Source organism: Lissotriton vulgaris, chromosome 1_1, assembly GCF_964263255.1.
Source record: "Lissotriton vulgaris chromosome 1_1, aLisVul1.2, whole genome shotgun sequence".
NCBI classification, from domain to species: domain Eukaryota; kingdom Metazoa; phylum Chordata; class Amphibia; order Caudata; family Salamandridae; genus Lissotriton; species Lissotriton vulgaris.
Window position 1 is genome coordinate 1,091,085,690 of NC_141685.1, and position 17,853 is coordinate 1,091,103,542.

Here is a 17,853-nt window from a genome sequence, read left to right on the forward strand (position 1 = left end):
AAGAAGAAACCAACAGAATAGCACATTTTATGCCCACGATTCCCTCAGTACCACATGTACCAGTAATAACACACATGAACAGTCAAAACCAAGCCTATTTCACCCCAGAGAGAAAAATAACACTTAACTGGCTGCGTAGCAGCGTAGAAAGAGGATTCTCAAGATGGAGGACCTTTTTCAGAGGAGTTCATGGACATTGTGGAAGGACTATGTGATACTCCCCATGGACTGATGGGAGTTGATGTTTGGAAAAGTTTTTGTTTATATGATGTTTTCTTGTCATTTTGGAAGAAAAAATACATCTTTGTTGCTTTTCTGGCTGCTGTGTTTGTTCATAGAAAATAAAAGCGAAGGAAGAAAAGCATAATCCTTGCCTCCGTGTCCTTAATAGAATTGAAACTTAACGTTACTCCGCTAGGCAAATTTCGATTCCTAGCTCAACCTTGTGAACAAACTTGAACTAGTATGTAAAGCTAAGAGCATCAGAAACAGTGACGCACAAGTTACTACTTGTGTAACGATATATCTATAAGAGACATTAGTTAGTGATAGATTCCTTACCTTGGATAGATTCCTTACCTTAGAATATCCCCAGGCGTCAGACTGGATCCGGAAATTTTTGCGTAGCAATACCCTTGCGCGTTGGTAGACGTCGTCTGCGGCTCCGCGTCCGTCGTCGGCGTCGTGGGCGCCGTGATGACGTCGTCGGAGTACTTAGACGCCGCCTCCGCGTGCTGACGTCAGTTCTTAGACACAGCTTTTCCGCGCCAGAAACGCAGAGCCATGTTAAAAACCAACACTGGTGCCATTAAAACTAGGGCGTGAAAGGGGATGACCTTAACCCTAGATATCGGTTCGCAGAACGGGGAGGATGGGTGGGTCGGTAAGGAATCTATCACTAACTAATGTCTCTTACAGATATATCGTTACACAAGTAGTAACTTGTGCATCTGAAAGAGACACGTTAGTGATAGATTCCTTACCTTAGAATAGATACCCCAGCAATACCAACCCCGGTGGTGGGTCTGCGAACCAATAATCACACCAGAAAGTCCTGGAGGATAGAACGGCCAAAGAAGCCATCCCTCAGGTCTTGGATGTCCAAGCAGTAGTGTCTCGCGAACGTGTGCAGCGAGGCCCACGTAGCTGCCTGACAAATGTCCTGCAAGGGGACTCCCCGGCCCAGGGCAGTAGTAGTCGCCGTGGCCCGAGTGGAGTGGGCCTGGAGCCCAACAGGAGGTTCCTTCTTAGCCAAGGAGTAATACGCTTGGATGCACAACACGATCCACCGAGAGATGGTCCGTTTGTGCACCGCCCGTCCTTTCTTAGCGCCCACGTAACCAACAAAGAGTTGGTCAACCACCCGGAACTGGCGTGTGCAATCCAGATAGTAAGAGAGCGCACGTTTTGGGTCCAGACGGTGGAGCCCCGCTTCCTCTTTCGAGGGATGCGGAGGAGGAAAGAAGGTGGGCAAGGTGATGGACTGCCCGATGTGGAAGGCTGTGACTACCTTGGGCAGGAAAGATGGTTTTGTACGCAACACAACCTTGGCCGGATGGACAGAAAGGAAGGGAGGTTTAGAGGAAAGAGCCTGGAGCTCACTCACTCTCCTGGCAGAGGTGATGGCAACCAGGAAAGCAGTCTTAAGTGTAAGAAGACGTAGAGGACAGTTATGAAGCGGCTCAAAGGGAGCGCACATCAAGTAAGTTAGAACCAGGTTCAAGTCCCACTGGGGCATCACGAAAGGAACAGGAGGGAACATATGAGTGATGCCCTTTAAGAATCTGTTGACAAAGGGGGACTTGAACAAAGAAGGCTGATCAGGAAGCCTCAAGAAGGCTGAAAGGGCAGAAAGGTAGCCCTTGATAGTGCCCAGAGCAGAGCCCTGCTGGGCGAGAGAAAGAAGGAAGAGGAGAACCTCAGAAAGAGGGGCATTGAGAGGATTCACAGCCTTTGCGGTGCACCATGCCACAAATCTGTTCCACCTGCAGGCGTATACCGACTTTGTGGAGGGACGCCTGGCTGCCAGAATGACATTACAGACTTCAGGAGGCAAGTCAAAGGGCCTCAACTGTCGCCGCTCAATCTCCAAGCACGGAGGTGAAGACTGGACAGGTTCGGGTGGAGGGCCGTCCCCTGCTGCTGCGACAGAAGGTCCTCCTGAAGAGGCAGACGAACCGGGGGATTGACTGACATACTGAGTAGCTCGGGATACCAGAACCTTCGTGCCCAGTCCGGAGCCACAAGGATGACTTGGGCCCAGTCGCATTTGATCTTCTTCAGCACTCTGGGCAGAAGTGGTAGAGGCGGAAAGGCGTACAACAGACCGCAACTCCACTCGCGACGAAAAGCGTCTCCGAGTGAGTGCTGCCTTGGAAATTCCAATGCGCAGAACTGATGACATTGCGCGTTCTCTTCTGTGGCAAATAGATCTAACCGAGGCTCTCCCCACTGCAGAAAGAGACCTTGCGCCACGTCCAAGTTCAGACGTCATTTGTGATCCATCATGCACCGGCGGCTGAGTTTGTCCGCCCTGGCGTTCAGAGTACCTGCCAGGTGTTGAACCACCAGGGTCACGCCCTGAGTTTCCAGCCACTGCCAGAGGCACAGAGCCTCCTGGCATAGGGTCCACGACCCCACCCCGCCCTGTTTGTTGCAGTACCATATGGCGGTGGTGTTGTCCGTGAACACCTGCACTACACTCCCCCGGACAGAGGGGATGAATGCCTTCAGTGCTAGACGAATCACCCGCAGCTCCAAAAGGTTGATATGGAGCCGGGACTCCGCCGGAGACCAGAGGCCTCTGATCTCTGCCTCTCCCATGTGGCCTCCCCAGCCCTGGAGGGACGCGTCCGTCACAACCACGTGCTCCGGCTGGGGAAGGGAGAGGCATCTGCCGCTGGCCCAATCGCGGTCCGTGAGCCATCACTGCAGCTGTCTCGCAGTGCCCTCCGAGATCAGGACATGGTCGGACAGGTTGCCCTGATGCTGGGCCCACTGAAACTTCAGGTCCCACTGCAGAGCCCGCATCCGCCACCGGGCGTGATGCACCAGAAGGATGCAGGAGGCCATCAGCCCCAGAAGCCGCAGCGTCAACCTGACCGAGACCCGGAATGAAGGCTGAAAGAGTGGAATCAGAGCCTGAATATCCCGGACACGCTGTTCGGGTGGATAAACCCAAAGCTGCGCCGAACCGAGAACCGCTCCGATGAAGAGGATCTTCTGAGAGGGGCACAGGTGTGACTTCGGCACATTGATGGAAAACCCCAGCTGGTGCAGGAGGTCTGCCGTAGTCTGGAGGTGGCTGATGACTGTCTGGGGCGAGCCCGCCTTCAACAACCAGTCGTTGAGGTAGGGGAAGACTGAAACCCCTAACCTGCGCAGATGAGCTGCGACCACCGCCATCACCTTCGTGAACACCTATGGGGCGCTGGTAAGGCCGAAGGGGAGCACGGTAAACTGAAAGTGCTCGTGGCCTACCGTGAACCGCAGGTAGCGCCGGTGGGCCAGCAGGACGGGGATGTGGAAATAAGCGTCCTGCAAGTCCAACGCTACCATCCAGTCTCCTGGGTCCAGGGCAGCTAGGACCTGAGCCAGTGTCAGCATTTTGAACTTCTCCTTCCGGAGGAAGCCGTTGACGTTCCTTAGATCCAAGATAGGGCATAGGCCCCCTTTGCCCTTCTTGGGTACCAGAAAGTAGTGGGAGTAGCAACCACACCCTACTTCTGGCCCAGGAATGCGCTCGATGGCCGCCTTGGCCAAGAGGGCCGTAACTTCCTCCTGCAGAAGTCGCAATTGATCCCCCCGATACGCTGTGGTATTGCGGTGGCATGGCTTGAGGGGTCGCCTCGAAGGGGAGGGAGTAGCCCCTTTGGACGATTTGCAGCACCCACCTGTCCGATGTGACAGTGCGTCAGTGGTGGAGGTGATGGCGAACCCTGCCCCCCACTGGCGTCACATGGGCATGAAAGCACGGACTAGGAGGGTTTTGAGGCGGATGCTGCGGGGGAAGGTGTGGACTGGCCTCGCTGTTCACCCGACCGCCGCCACGGCGGTTTCCACGGCCGCCACCGCGTTGGATGTTAGTCTGCAGTGCGTGGCTGGTAGCACGTGTGGGGGCGCCCCTTCCTTGGCCACGAAAGGAGCAAAAGGCACCCGTTTGCTGGCGCGGGTCGAGAGGCCCAAGGACCTGGCCGTAGCCCTGGAGTCCTTAAAGCGCTCCAGCGCGTGGTCTGCCTTATCGCCAAAAAGGCGACGGCCATCGAACGGCATGTCCATGAGTGTATTCTGGACATCGGCCAAAAAGTTGGCGGACCTCAACCAGGCGTGGCGACGAATCGCCACCGTCGTTGTCATCGCTCTGCCCAGTGAGTTGGTGGTATCCAGCCCACACCGGATAGAATACTTTGCTGCATCTCGCCTTTCCACAAGGGCCTGGCCGAGTTTGGCCCGTACCTCCAACGGACACTCTGGCAGCAATTCCGCGACCGTGTCCCACAGAGAGTGGATGTAGCGGCCCAAGAGCCATGCGGTGTTGGAAGACCGCAGTCCCAGACTCAGGATGGAGAATACCTTTTTGCCGTACTGCTCATACCTCTTGGATTCCCTGTCCGGTGGAGCCGACGGGAATGCGGTCTGGGAATTCGAAGCCTGGATGACCAGGCTCACAGGGGTGGGATGGGTGGACAGGAAACATGGATCGTCCTGGGCCGGGCGGTGGCGTCTTGCCACGTTCCTATCTACGGGCTAACCCGTAGCGGGCCTGGACTAAGTGCCCAAAAGAACGTCAGTCAAGGCCTCATTAAACGGCAGCAGAGGCTCAGCCGAGCTTGACTGCGGTTTAAGGACCTCAGTGAGGAGGTTAGTCCTCACGGCCGCGACGGGGAGCTCAAGGCCCAAAGCCTTGGCCGCCCACGTCAACACCACACTGTAGGTGGCCCCATCTCCGTAGCCACGGTAGGAGGTGAGACAAAGCCAGTGTCTGGCGAGGTGTTCAGACCACTGGCATCCCCAAGTCCACCTGTCCAGTCCTCCTGGGACTGACACTTCTGTGTCAGACGGTCCTCAGACCCCTCCCAACACTCCTCATCACCCACCTCCTGATAATCAGGGTTGTCAAAGGATAGGGCCGGCTCATAGAAGTGAAACTCCCAAAGCGGCGTCGAAAGCGGCGCCCAGCGGCGCCGTTCCGACGCCAGAACTGGATCAAGGGAGGCATGACACCTGAGGGACCGGCGCCGGTGAGGTCGTCAGGTCAACCGGCCACGACCCGGATCCCGAAGCGGATCCAGTGGGGCCCTGCGGCGCCGGGCCCGAAGGCGCTGGTGGCGTCGGAGCCGAAGCACCCGACAGCGTCGGGACCGAAGCACCCGACCCGCTAGGGCCCCCAGACGGGTCCGCTGGGCCCGAAGGCGCCGCGGAGCCCGTCGGAGGAGCGAGGGACCTCATGGCCACGAGGAAGCACTCGATCTCCTCCGGCGTCGCGTGCTGCCCAGGGACCGGAGGATGTGGAGCAGGCCGCAACGCCTGCGACTCCGACGGAGCTGCATGGGCGGTGTCACTCGAACCCCCGGCCGCGTCGCCCGAGCGTCGGGGGGAGTCGGAAGAGCGTCGACGTCTCTTCGACTTCTTGTGCTTACCTGACGACTTGGACCCGGAGGAGTGATGTCGACTCCCGGAACTCTAATGGCTCCGTCCCCGCGACCGGTCCCTCGACCTCCGTCTGGACCGGGACCTCTCGCAGCGCGGGGCCGATTGCCGGAGTTTGAGCCGCTTGCAGGACCGCTCCCGCCTAGCTTTCGAAGTCAGGGCCCGGCAGTCGGAGCAGGTCTTGTTGTCGTGGTCGACGCCAAGACAGTGGAGACACCGACGGTGAGGGTCGGTGACCGACATCAGTCGGTCAAAATCCTCACAAGGCTTGAAACCTGGCATCCCTATCGGCACCGTGCGGAGTCGCAAGACTCAAGAAAAATGATCAAAAGGAATCAAAAAAGTTTAGTCAAAAAGTGACTAAGGTACCACTTTTTCCGGATCTGCGCTGCTGGCACAGGAAAAAGAAGAACTGACGTCAGCACGCGGAGGCTACTCTGACGACGTCATCACGGCGGCCACGACGCCGAAGATGGACGCGGAGCCGCAGACGACGCCTACCGACGCGCAAGGGTACTGCTACGCAAACATTTCCGGATCCAGTCTGACGCCTGGGGATATTCTAAGGTAAGGAATCTATCTAAGGTAAGGAATCTATCACTAACGTGTCTCTTTCAGATATGCTTCCTCTCTAGCACAATTCGTTATGAAGTTTTGTTTAGGATTCCTAAACTAGACATCACTTCCAAATGTCTTGCCCTCAAGGTACAAGTTTTCGGGATTCAAAAAAATCACTGTAAACACCTTTTTTGTTCCCTTGTTTAACTAAGGAAAATATTACTTGCTTGTGAGCTAGTGTACCAATGAAGGTGTCTTGATTTCATTTCCCGTGATTATTTGTTGTTTCTATTATATTATTGTTTAGCACATTTTTTTATTCCATCTGTGTGCAGTGCTCATTACCAATGGGTCGGTGTTATCTTTTTGCAACATTTTAAAAATAAATAAAACCATGTTATGAACTCAGTCTAGTGATAAATAAAATAAGCTAGCACAGTATTTTTCAACTATGTGATAGTGTGAACCAAACAGTGAAAAGATCTAAGAAGGGAAGGCCTTTAAGGTAATTCAGAAAGGCACACTTAGCCATTAAGAATCATGATGATGAATCTCTGAAGGATTTGGCTGTCAAGAAAGATCAAAGCACAGGAGAGAATTCAATGGGAGGTTTCAATGGTATTACGCTGTGACTAAAGACTGAAGGAGATGAGAAAGTTACTTAACTGTAATCTTGTTGATCCATCATATGAATCCTTGCTGAATTCATCAACAACGAATAGCTCCGCCTTTTCAGGTTGTTGGAAATATTAAGCTTTTATCAATATCAACAAAGATCCCATAACGCAGAATGATATTTCCCTACAGTAGACTGGTACTTCTGATGTGCTGTATTGCTGGGGAAAAATTAGTCTCGTCAGGTAAAACAGACATACGAGAGACTCTGCCCAGTCCTTTCAGTCTCTCAGAGGCATCAGACTGTTAGGAAATTCCCTTATGCCTTGATAGCACAGCTTACCTCTAGAGAGGCAGTATCAAAGACATGGTAGCATGTGCATCCCGTCTGTCTTTCATGCCCATCAATGGATTTGTACCTCTGTTCACAAATCAGAAATGAAAACCCTATGACCTATCTGGAAACAAACATTGTTACCTGTACCAGCAGTAGCTGAAGGGCACGACCCGTGGTCACAGGAAATTCACATACTGGCAGCGATGCATTCTGCTGCAGAAAGCAGATGATCTCTCCCGGAGAGAGGATAGTTCTCGCCTCATACCTCAGAAACTTGAAACAGAACAAGAAGCAAATAAGTCTCCTACTATTTTAACAGGTACATAGCCCTTGCTTCAACACATCATACATGGAATGCTACAACCCTGCCACCTACATAGCTGGACAATTTTTGTTCTCTAGACTAGTGGCCTCTAACAGAATTCAACTGTAAAACTTTAATTTATGATAATTGCAGTAAAAGCGTTGAACAGTTCTAACAGCTCATCAAACTAAGTTTCAGAACACTTGAGACAATACAATCAACATTGTTTCTCAGATGTGTTCAGTTTTGTATATGAGAAATAAATATTTGTGCTTGTAATCCTATTTCTCTATCAGAAGACTTCTCATTCAATTTATGAGTAACGAATTAAAGGAAAAGTTACTTACTTGTAATTCTTGTTCTTACCAAACTTACTGCAAATGTCTAGTTTTCCTAATCGAATAACATATCTAGAAATATGCTTCATACGTACCTGATCGAGCTCTATGCCACCCTGCCACATCACAGTGCCGATAACCTACCATAAAGGTTCACATGGTTGTGGAGTAAATTATGTGGGTTCCTCAAAGAGCCGGGCATGCATGACTCCTTCAGGTGCCTCAAGAGTAACCTACAAAGGGTGTATGGTTGATCCACCATGACCTGTCCCTCGCCAACAAATGCTAGGAGGTGTGGCCTGTTCTCTGTTTATAGGCAGCAAACTGGAAAATTGGCAACCCTTTCGTTGCCCAGTGGTTCCACGCTAATTGGGTGTGGTGAGAGAGGTGGGTACTCACCACTGCAACAGAGTTACTCCTCTGTCAGGCGCCCCACAAGACTCACCTGGGCTTGTGAAGCAATTCTGCAGAGACGACAGGGATCACCGCCCCTGCTCCCAAACAACCCCGCGGGGAATAACACCTGTCACGGATTGGATGGATCCAGGGAAGGGGGCCAATTAAGCAAGAGGAGTGGCCCTGGTGGATGGGACGTAGGGTAGGGTCTTGGCACAGCTGAGGAAATAAGAGAAGACCAGGTTAGGACGTGGTACTATTCCTGCAGCCGAACACCCCACAACACACATGCAGGAAGGAGCCCTTGGCTCCGGTACTTACCAAGACACACTCATGCCGAACCAAGGATGAGCAGCACTGATGTGGCACTAGAGGATCTCTAGTGTCATCCCTTACCGGGCACACAAATATTTGTCTTCCCACACAAAGAAGACTTTCAATCCAGTGTTTCAATTGTTCATGAAATTTATTTTATATTTGTAGAAAAATTTATCATCATCATTTTATGTTGTTTGTTCAATATAATTCTCATGTTTGTGAATCAGACATTGTCATAATAAGGCATCCAATGCATTTCGGGCATTATATAGCATGCCCTTCATCAGGGAAATAGACACTGTAAAACAAGGAATAATAAAATCATATCATCAAAAAGGTTCTGTGTGAGTCTTATTAACATCAGTCATAACATAAACAATACAAGGTCTGCTTGATGTGTGCTTATAAATCAATATGAACTGTGTGTGAATCACATGCTGTGGTTAGTATTAATGAAAAAACAGAAAGAATCTTCTCAAAGAAAAATGCTCTAACTCACATGGCTGGGTCTCTAACAATACTTGTAGTTCTGCAAATCAAAAATAAAGCAGTGTTACAAAAACGGCCTCAAATGGTGGGGCAGTTCAAAAAGCATTCTAACATCCAGGCTGATGTTCTATAAAATCCCTCACAACTAACCTTGCTCAAGAATAGGCGCGCGATTACGTCCTTCTCTCCTCGTGCTCCGCGATGGCTCAATGAAGTGCCAATCGCGTTCACCTTTTTAACCTGACTTCTGGTCATGTGACTAGTCACATGGCATAGCCATAGAAGAAAGACTCATTATCGAGGGTAGCAGAGTATGCTGTCTTAAGTAATACCCGAAACATTGATCTAAATGCTGGTTATCATGATGGGTGGCCTAGGGAGCCGGTTGTGAAAAAATTCTAGAAAATGATTGAAAGGATATGTATAAGCTAACGAGATTTAAAAAATATATTGGGTTAAAAAAAATGGAAAATGGTTAGAAAGAAATACCGGGAATCGAACTGGTCACTACTGAGATGTTAGATGAGCTGTTCTATGGTTAGTGCTATTGTAGAAAGTGAAGAAATGGAAAAGAATATAAGAGGTGTAAGTGTCAGATGTGTATATGAACTCACATAGTATACACAAGGAACAGTCAGGGGAGCAATTCATTATAGGTAACATGCAAATTCAATTCTTTCATTTAACCCCGATGGTTTCTGGCAGGATAAATTTTGTATCCAATAGTTCTCTCTCTGCAGAAGGTATTTGGAATTGTCTCTGCCTTCTACTTTCTGGACCGTTTCAAGGATGATGAATTTGATCTGGGAGATGTTATGATGTTCTTCAACGTTCCGTCTTACCAACATACATTTTGCCACAAGGACATCTAATTCCATAAATGACATTACTCGATTCACAGGTGGCATTCACCTTTAGTTTAATGGGGTAACCTTTTGAAGGATGACAGAATGTGTTACCACGGATTACATTGTTGCAACTTCCACAGTTAAGGCAAGGTTTCGTGCCAGAGAATTTCGTTAGATGTCCTTGTGGCAAAATGTATGTTGGTAAGACGGAACGTCGAATCAAAGTACGTTTAACTGAACACAAGTCCAACATTCGTTTGAAAAATATGAAATCTGCATTATCCTCCCATTTTGTTGAAGAACATCATAACATCTCCCAGATCAAATTCATCATCCTTGAAACGGTCCAGAAAGTAGAAGGCAGAGACAATTCCAAATACCTTCTGCAGAGAGAGAACTATTGGATACAAAATTTATCCTGCCAGAAACCATCGGGGTTAAATGAAAGAATTGAATTTGCATGTTACCTATAATGAATTGCTCCCCTGACTGTTCCTTGTGTATACTATGTGAGTTCATATACACATCTGACACTTACACCTCTTATATTCTTTTCCATTTCTTCACTTTCTACAATAGCACTAACCATAGAACAGCTCATCTAACATCTCAGTAGTGACCAGTTCGATTCCCGGTATTTCTTTCTAACCATTTTCCATTTTTTTTAACCCAATATATTTTTTAAATCTCGTTAGCTTATACATATCCTTTCAATCATTTTCTAGAATTTTTTCACAACCGGCTCCCTAGGCCACCCATCATGATAACCAGCATTTAGATCAATGTTTCGGGTATTACTTAAGACAGCATACTCTGCTACCCTCGATAATGAGTCTTTCTTCTATGGCTATGCCATGTGACTAGTCACATGACCAGAAGTCAGGTTAAAAAGGTGAACGCGATTGGCACTTCATTGAGCCATCGCGGAGCACGAGGAGAGAAGGACGTAATCGCGCGCCTATTCTTGAGCAAGGTTAGTTGTGAGGGATTTTATAGAACATCAGCCTGGATGTTAGAATGCTTTTTGAACTGCCCCACCATTTGAGGCCGTTTTTGTAACACTGCTTTATTTTTGATTTGCAGAACTACAAGTATTGTTAGAGACCCAGCCATGTGAGTTAGAGCATTTTTCTTTGAGAAGATTCTTTCTGTTTTTTCATTAATACTAACCACAGCATGTGATTCACACACAGTTCATATTGATTTATAAGCACACATCAAGCAGACCTTGTATTGTTTATGTTATGACTGATGTTAATAAGACTCACACAGAACCTTTTTGATGATATGATTTTATTATTCCTTGTTTTACAGTGTCTATTTCCCTGATGAAGGGCATGCTATATAATGCCCGAAATGCATTGGATGCCTTATTATGACAATGTCTGATTCACAAACATGAGAATTATATTGAACAAACAACATAAAATGATGATGATAAATTTTTCTACAAATATAAAATAAATTTCATGAACAATTGAAACACTGGATTGAAAGTCTTCTTTGTGTGGGAAGACAAATATTTGTGTGCCCGGTAAGGGATGACACTAGAGATCCTCTAGTGCCACATCAGTGCTGTGTATCTTGACGTCGTAGGACCCTCGACGCCACCTTACGGTGCACCAAAAAAACGACTAACTGTTGAACTTTGAGAGATAACAAATCGCTGTGCATTTATCCAATTCCAAATATTGAACCAAGGATGAGGTCAGCAACGTACCGTCCAGGTGCCTTGGTGCCTTGGAGTAGAAATGAAAGAAAGCGCTCCTGCGCAAGAACCACCAAGTACAAACAAACAAAAGAAGGCGCTCCTGTGCGTAAGTGACCAATACTAGGACTCCAGGGTAAGCGCTATAGCGCGGCCCAGTGCATGTTTGAGCAACGCTCCTGCAGCACATGCAATAGTTCAGCATTGTTCCTACGCTTCTCGCGTCAGGTCACTAGTAGTAGCGCTCCTGCGCAACTGCCAAAAGCAAGGGAAAAAACAAGCAATGACTGTCCCAGCGCTCCTGCGCTTACTAACAGAGAATGCAGCAGCGCTCCTGCGCCACTGCCATATAAAGGGCAACTCAAGGAAAGAGAAACAGCAGCGTTCCTGCGCGGCTGCCAGGGAAAGGGTTAATCCTGGTCCCAATGGAAAAAAGGAATACAGCGCTCTTAGCGCTCAGGAACCGGTGCAAGCGGCAATGAAAACCCCGCAAGGTAGTCTGAGCTCTGGGGGCTCGGGTAAGCACAGGCCAGCGCAACACACGCTGTTGAGAAACAAGCGTCCAGAAAAAAGTCACGTAACGCATGTAGGCTCAGGGAAGGCGTTACCGCGACTCGTCGTGCCGTGGAACCTCCAGGAATCAAGAAGGGCAGAACAATCCGGTGCCGTTTGCTGGGCTCCGTGCACAAATCTGGAATCAGAAGCACCGATCCGGAGATGCTTCACTCCTTTATGCGTAGTCCCCCGGAAGTGATAGTATTGGCCGGAGGACTAGACCGGGACACCACTTCCGGCCGGAAGTGAGTATTCCCGTATGTGTGTTGTGGCGCCCGGAACGGCGTAAAACTTCCACATGACATCCTCATTGATCACGATTACAAATCCACGGTGAACCAGAATCCCAGTGTTGTCAAACGGCCTAATGCAGGCAAAGCGAAATCACATACCACACATTCCATGTGCATGAGGCAATCTGTGGACACCAGCCCAAAAAAGGTACTTCCGTCATACCTGGTAAGACCCCCGTGACACAAAGCCATCCACTAATGGCTATATTAGAGTGGGCCACGCCTCACAACTGAATGAGAGGTAGGCGGTCATCTCTGAATGAGGATTCATTTATGGAAAAGGTTTATGAGGCGTTCTTGTGGATCATTGATTAATATTTCATTTAATACAAATCTGCTGAATCAGCCAACTATTGTAAGATACACATGCTCACTCTACCCAATGTCTGACCTCTGCAGCCCCTCCAAAATGCATATGTTTACACATAGAAAGCCTATGTAGCTAAGTTAAATGTGCCTAACCCTTTCGCTATCCACACAACTGAGTCATCAAATCTGCCCACACAGGCTTTGTAAACTAACCTGCTTCCTGTTTGTGATATGGGAAACTGAAGGCTCATAGGTACAGGCTTACTGAAATTCATACTCTCATTACTGTACATATTCTTTTGTGGGGGGTCATACCCGAACTGATAGGATCAGTAAAAAAGAGTATTGATTGAAAACTTTATTGTATAGTTAATTAAAACTATTACAAAAATACAAATATGATAATATGGTAAAACACAGAAAATTTACACTAATGTGAGAGTAATAACATTTTAAAATGGAGGTAAATGGAGGTAAAAGCAGCAGTATAAAAGAGTACTTCCTAGCCCTACTCTGTTTGGACAATACCTGTATAAGGACACCTGCGAGTTCTATAATTACAGTAACCCTGGCACATGTCTAAAACAAAGCAACCGTGCCAGTTTCTCTTTATGAATGCGGGTCACAAGGAAATCTAGACTCCTTCATAATCACTCTAAAAATAATACACTGGGATAATTAATTATAGAACTCAAAAAATTAAACGAATCTATTGGTTTAGTAAGACAGCATAGTGGAAACAACCACTGGAGTTATGTCACTGACATCAAACTTGGCTTTCCTGCATTTGAAAATGGAAACATCTGGCTGGAGAATATTGCTGAAGGAAGACCAGTTTGAAAACTTAAATCAGGGCCCTGTTTGGGAAACAACATTAAGGAACGTACAGATAAAAGTTGCCCAGATACCTTCAGTTGTTTTGGCATCATTGAAGATGTAGGAGAATAGGAATATGCTATCCTTCTTAAGAACCTTTATTCCTGAGATCACAGGCCTATATTTTAATACTCCATTTGAATTCTAGAGGGCACACAGAATATGACTACGATGCAGCCAGAGGAATAGCATCCCACACCAATTACTGCTACTTTCTTAGGTACCAACAGGCAATACATGTAATTTCAATGGCAAAAAAGAAAAATGGTTAATTTCTATGCGAGGATCACAATATGTATGCCTTGACTGATTCTTCTTATGTTACAACAGATAAGCTCAAGACATTCCTGGCCCTTCATCAGGAAATGGGAGATCTGTTATGGTCTGATGGGACCGGCTACAATCATCTTTATCATTGATCGGAACAGGGAATTTCACAAACCCAAAGCCTTGAAAAAAACCTTGAAATCCCTGGAATCATCTGCGATGGAAGTTTCTTAGGTATTTTATTATGGCACAGAGACGAAGCCTGACTCTCTCTGTACAATGTAGCAGGACAGACCTGATATTGATCTTCTTCAAATGCATTATAACTACTGTGGTTAACAAAGAACAACATACCGACATACTGACTGCTAGAGACAGAGATAAATCTAGATCTTTACTAAAATCTTAACTTTGCATGTATCTAAATCCTAAATGTGATACACCCTTATTTGGAGTGACTCCATTACAAGACCAAATGCTGCCCGTTAGGTGTACTACTTGAGACACAAGTTCTACCTCCATACTGCCCTGACACCCTTCACACTTTTCCACTTGTGAGCTCTCCATCCATTACAGAATTCACTCACAGTGATGAACTCTGAACACTGTTTAAAATGGTACAGTCAGCAATATGTCTACCAATAGCTTTCCCCAGTGTTGTTCATTGTGGAGCACTGTGCGAGTCCTCAACTCCTTTATTAGCATAATAAGCAACATTGTGTTAGACTTGGAAGCTACTGATAAACAACCAGAATCTAGGAATTTGTTTCTATAGCTCTTGCTGTGCCCCTCTGTCACCCTTGCCTCCCCCAGACTTTGGAAATAAAAATAAAACTTTGTTCCCTTATCCCCACTGATTCCTCCATTTAAGCAGTCCCTGCTTGGTTGCAGCCACTTAAGCCATGCCATCCAATGCTTGTTAAGCAGACATCTCTGGCCCTCCCATGCTAGAAGAATGGTTTGCTGCCATTTTCTTAAAAAGACAAACACCCTAGAACCAGTCACTTTTTCAAAGTATAAGCCTATTACTAACCATCCAGTTTTGGCAATAAATGTGGAGATGCTGGTTGTCCAACAAGTACAACATTTTTCAATCTTTTTCAGACCTGGCTATGAGAAAGACAGTCCACTTCTAAGCTTTTGGTACAAAACCCAAATCAGGATGCACCATAGGGTACCCTAGGGTTCTCCTTGATCCACAGTTTATTATTACGTCTACCTGGCCCCGTTTTCAAGTTGTTTGCATACTCAACATTAAATTTACAATATTATGCTGATGATACCCAAGCATACACCCCGGAAGCTGTAGCTTGCCCCATTATCTCTCCACTTTACAAGCTCTTAATCAAGATCAAAAACTGGAGTTGTAAGAGACAGCTTCAGTTGACCTATACTGAAGTCACATTTCTCATCTTTGAATGCCAAGGGGAAGCCCAAGGGTTATATGAGTTCACTGCCTTATGGGACAAATTCCAATCTTTTCTGTATCAGCACATAACATGGGCTTTACATCTGATTGAAAGATGACCATGTAGCCTTACCTATGGAAGTTGTAAGGCAACAGCTTCCACCAGTTGAGATGCATCAAACCCATTTTTTTCTCTTCTGTCCCAACAATACAAAGGTATGGGAGACTTGAAAATGTATTAATTCCATGATGTACTCCAACAGCGTGAACAAAAGGCATTTTTGCTTCAGATGTGGTGAAACCCAATGGCAAGAGTCCAACCACAAGCCAGCTGGTACACGGAGGGACTCAGACTGACGAAACACCAGTGTAAGCAACTGGAGCATAAATGACGAAAAAGCCAAGACACTGCAGATAACGACAACTTGTAATCAGCCCTAAGACCGTTCCACCAGCATATACAGAACACCAAGCATGCAGCTCTTGCAGATTGCATTGATGCTAGCACTAACAGCAGCAAGGATATCTTCACCATCATCAAAGATTTCCCAATGCCTCCTGCCGCCTCTAGCAACATTAACGGCCTCCAAAGACCTTTGCAACACGCTCTTGGAATTCTTCTGCAACAAAATCACCTCCATATACATCAACTTTGACCTTCAACTGGACCCCGTTACCGTTGCACCTCTAATTTCTATCACAGCCGATGAATGAACCCTGAACTCGTGGCCTGCTGTCATCACTGTTGAAGTCACTGCTACCGTGAAAACCATCAACTCGGGGGCTCCATCTGCCGCCTGCTCCCACCACACCTTCACCAAAGCAATCCAACCAGTCAGTGAAGCACTAACACCCATCCTCAATGCTTTCATTGATTCAGCCACATTCCCAGACACTTGGAAGCTTGCCACCATCAAGCTCCTGCTCAAGAAACCATCTGCTGACCCAGCCACACTTTGCAACTATATACCCATTACACTCAAATAATATCGGGCAAACATCTTAGGGAAACTAATCAACGATGCCTCAGGGACCACTTCAACAACCATCAGTTCCTCGATGTCATGCAGTTTGGATTCGGGCCCAACCACAGTGCAGAAACAGCACTCATTGCTGCTGCAAACGACATCCACATGATCCTTGACGGAGGAGATATGGCAGCCCTGGGTCTCTCGGCGGCATATGACATGATCTCACACCTCATCATGCAGAGAGACCCAGGAGAATGAGAGCCAGAGATTTGCATTCAAGTGCCTTCTCTCCAGTGCATCTGCTCCTTCTTAACGGAAAGAACACAAGCTGTCAGCCTGGCACCTTACGCCTCAGGAGCCCCACAAGTCATTGCTCAGACCCACCCTCTTCAATGCATACATGATCCTTCTGGCCAGTGTCATCCATGCACATGACATCAACATCTCCTCCTATGCAGATGACATGTTACTCAAACACTCCCTCTAACACAATACCCCCAACATAAGAAACAAGTTCACCGCCTGCATGACCAAAATCGCTACCTGGAGAAAAGCTGTCTCAAGCTCAACATGGACAAGACAGAAGTAGTGATTTTCGGCAAGAACAACTCACCGTGGGACTCCAACTGTTGGCTAGCTGAACTCTGGCCTACACCAACATCTAGAACCCATGCAAACACCTGAGAATAATCATCAACAGCAAACTGGACATTAATGCACAAGCCAATACGATCACAGCATCCTGCTTCCACATCTTGATGATGCTGAGAAAGATCTTCAAATGGCTCTCAAAAAACACAAGAAAAACTATCACTCACTTCCTAGTCACCAGCAAGCTGGATATGTGAAAACCATCTACTACGGGATCACCAAGCAACTCACTAGAAGACTACATACCGTACAAAACCCCGCCTCCAGACTCATACTCCACCTCCCACACATAACTCACACTACACCACACCTCAGGGAACTACACTGACTTCCAATGCACAAATGCGCTCAATGCAAACTCTTCACACACACATTCCATGCACTCAACAACTCAGGCCCCACCTACCTGAACAGTTGCATCTCCTTTCACAAATCATTCAAACACCTCGACTACGCAGGACTCCTACTCGCCAGCAACCCAAGGATGCGCAGAACAAGATTAGAAGGACAATCATTCCCTTACATTGCTCCTAAAGCGTGGAACATGAACCCTGTCTACATTAGAATCTCCTCCTCTCTTGAATTCAGCAAGAAGCTGAAGACCTGGCTTTTTCAATTAACCAACCTCTCATAGGTAGGCTAGGTACACACACCTACTCAGCTCCGGGATAGGCGATAGTACACTTTGCAAATGCACATATCGTAACTGCAGATGTTACAAATCCGGTATGAGACGTAGTTGGCCTTTGTCATAGGCATCACGTCACACAAGCAAGTAAGTCTTTACACCGGCTGCTCGTTACGAACTGTATTACGTTTTAAGTTACCCATCTGGTAAATGTTCGTGTGCTTTCTCCACTCTTGTCCTAAGTCCCTAAACAGGTGCATATTCCATCATTTACCTTTGTGTCAAGAGGACCAACCTCTGTTAGTGGTTCCTGTGTACAGACTTGAATCTAAGAG

General features: G+C 47.3%; 1 protein-coding gene across 1 annotated transcript in view; it reads right to left on the reverse strand.

Annotated features, from left to right (window-relative positions):
* Positions 1-17,853, reverse strand: part of MEI1 (meiotic double-stranded break formation protein 1) — a 3,731,473-nt gene that overhangs the window by 160,150 nt on the left and 3,553,470 nt on the right. The window contains exon 29 of the mRNA XM_086963480.1: positions 7,301-7,432. Within this exon, the coding sequence (XP_086819606.1) occupies positions 7,301-7,432 (132 nt within the window). The remainder of the gene's footprint in view (positions 1-7,300; positions 7,433-17,853) is intronic.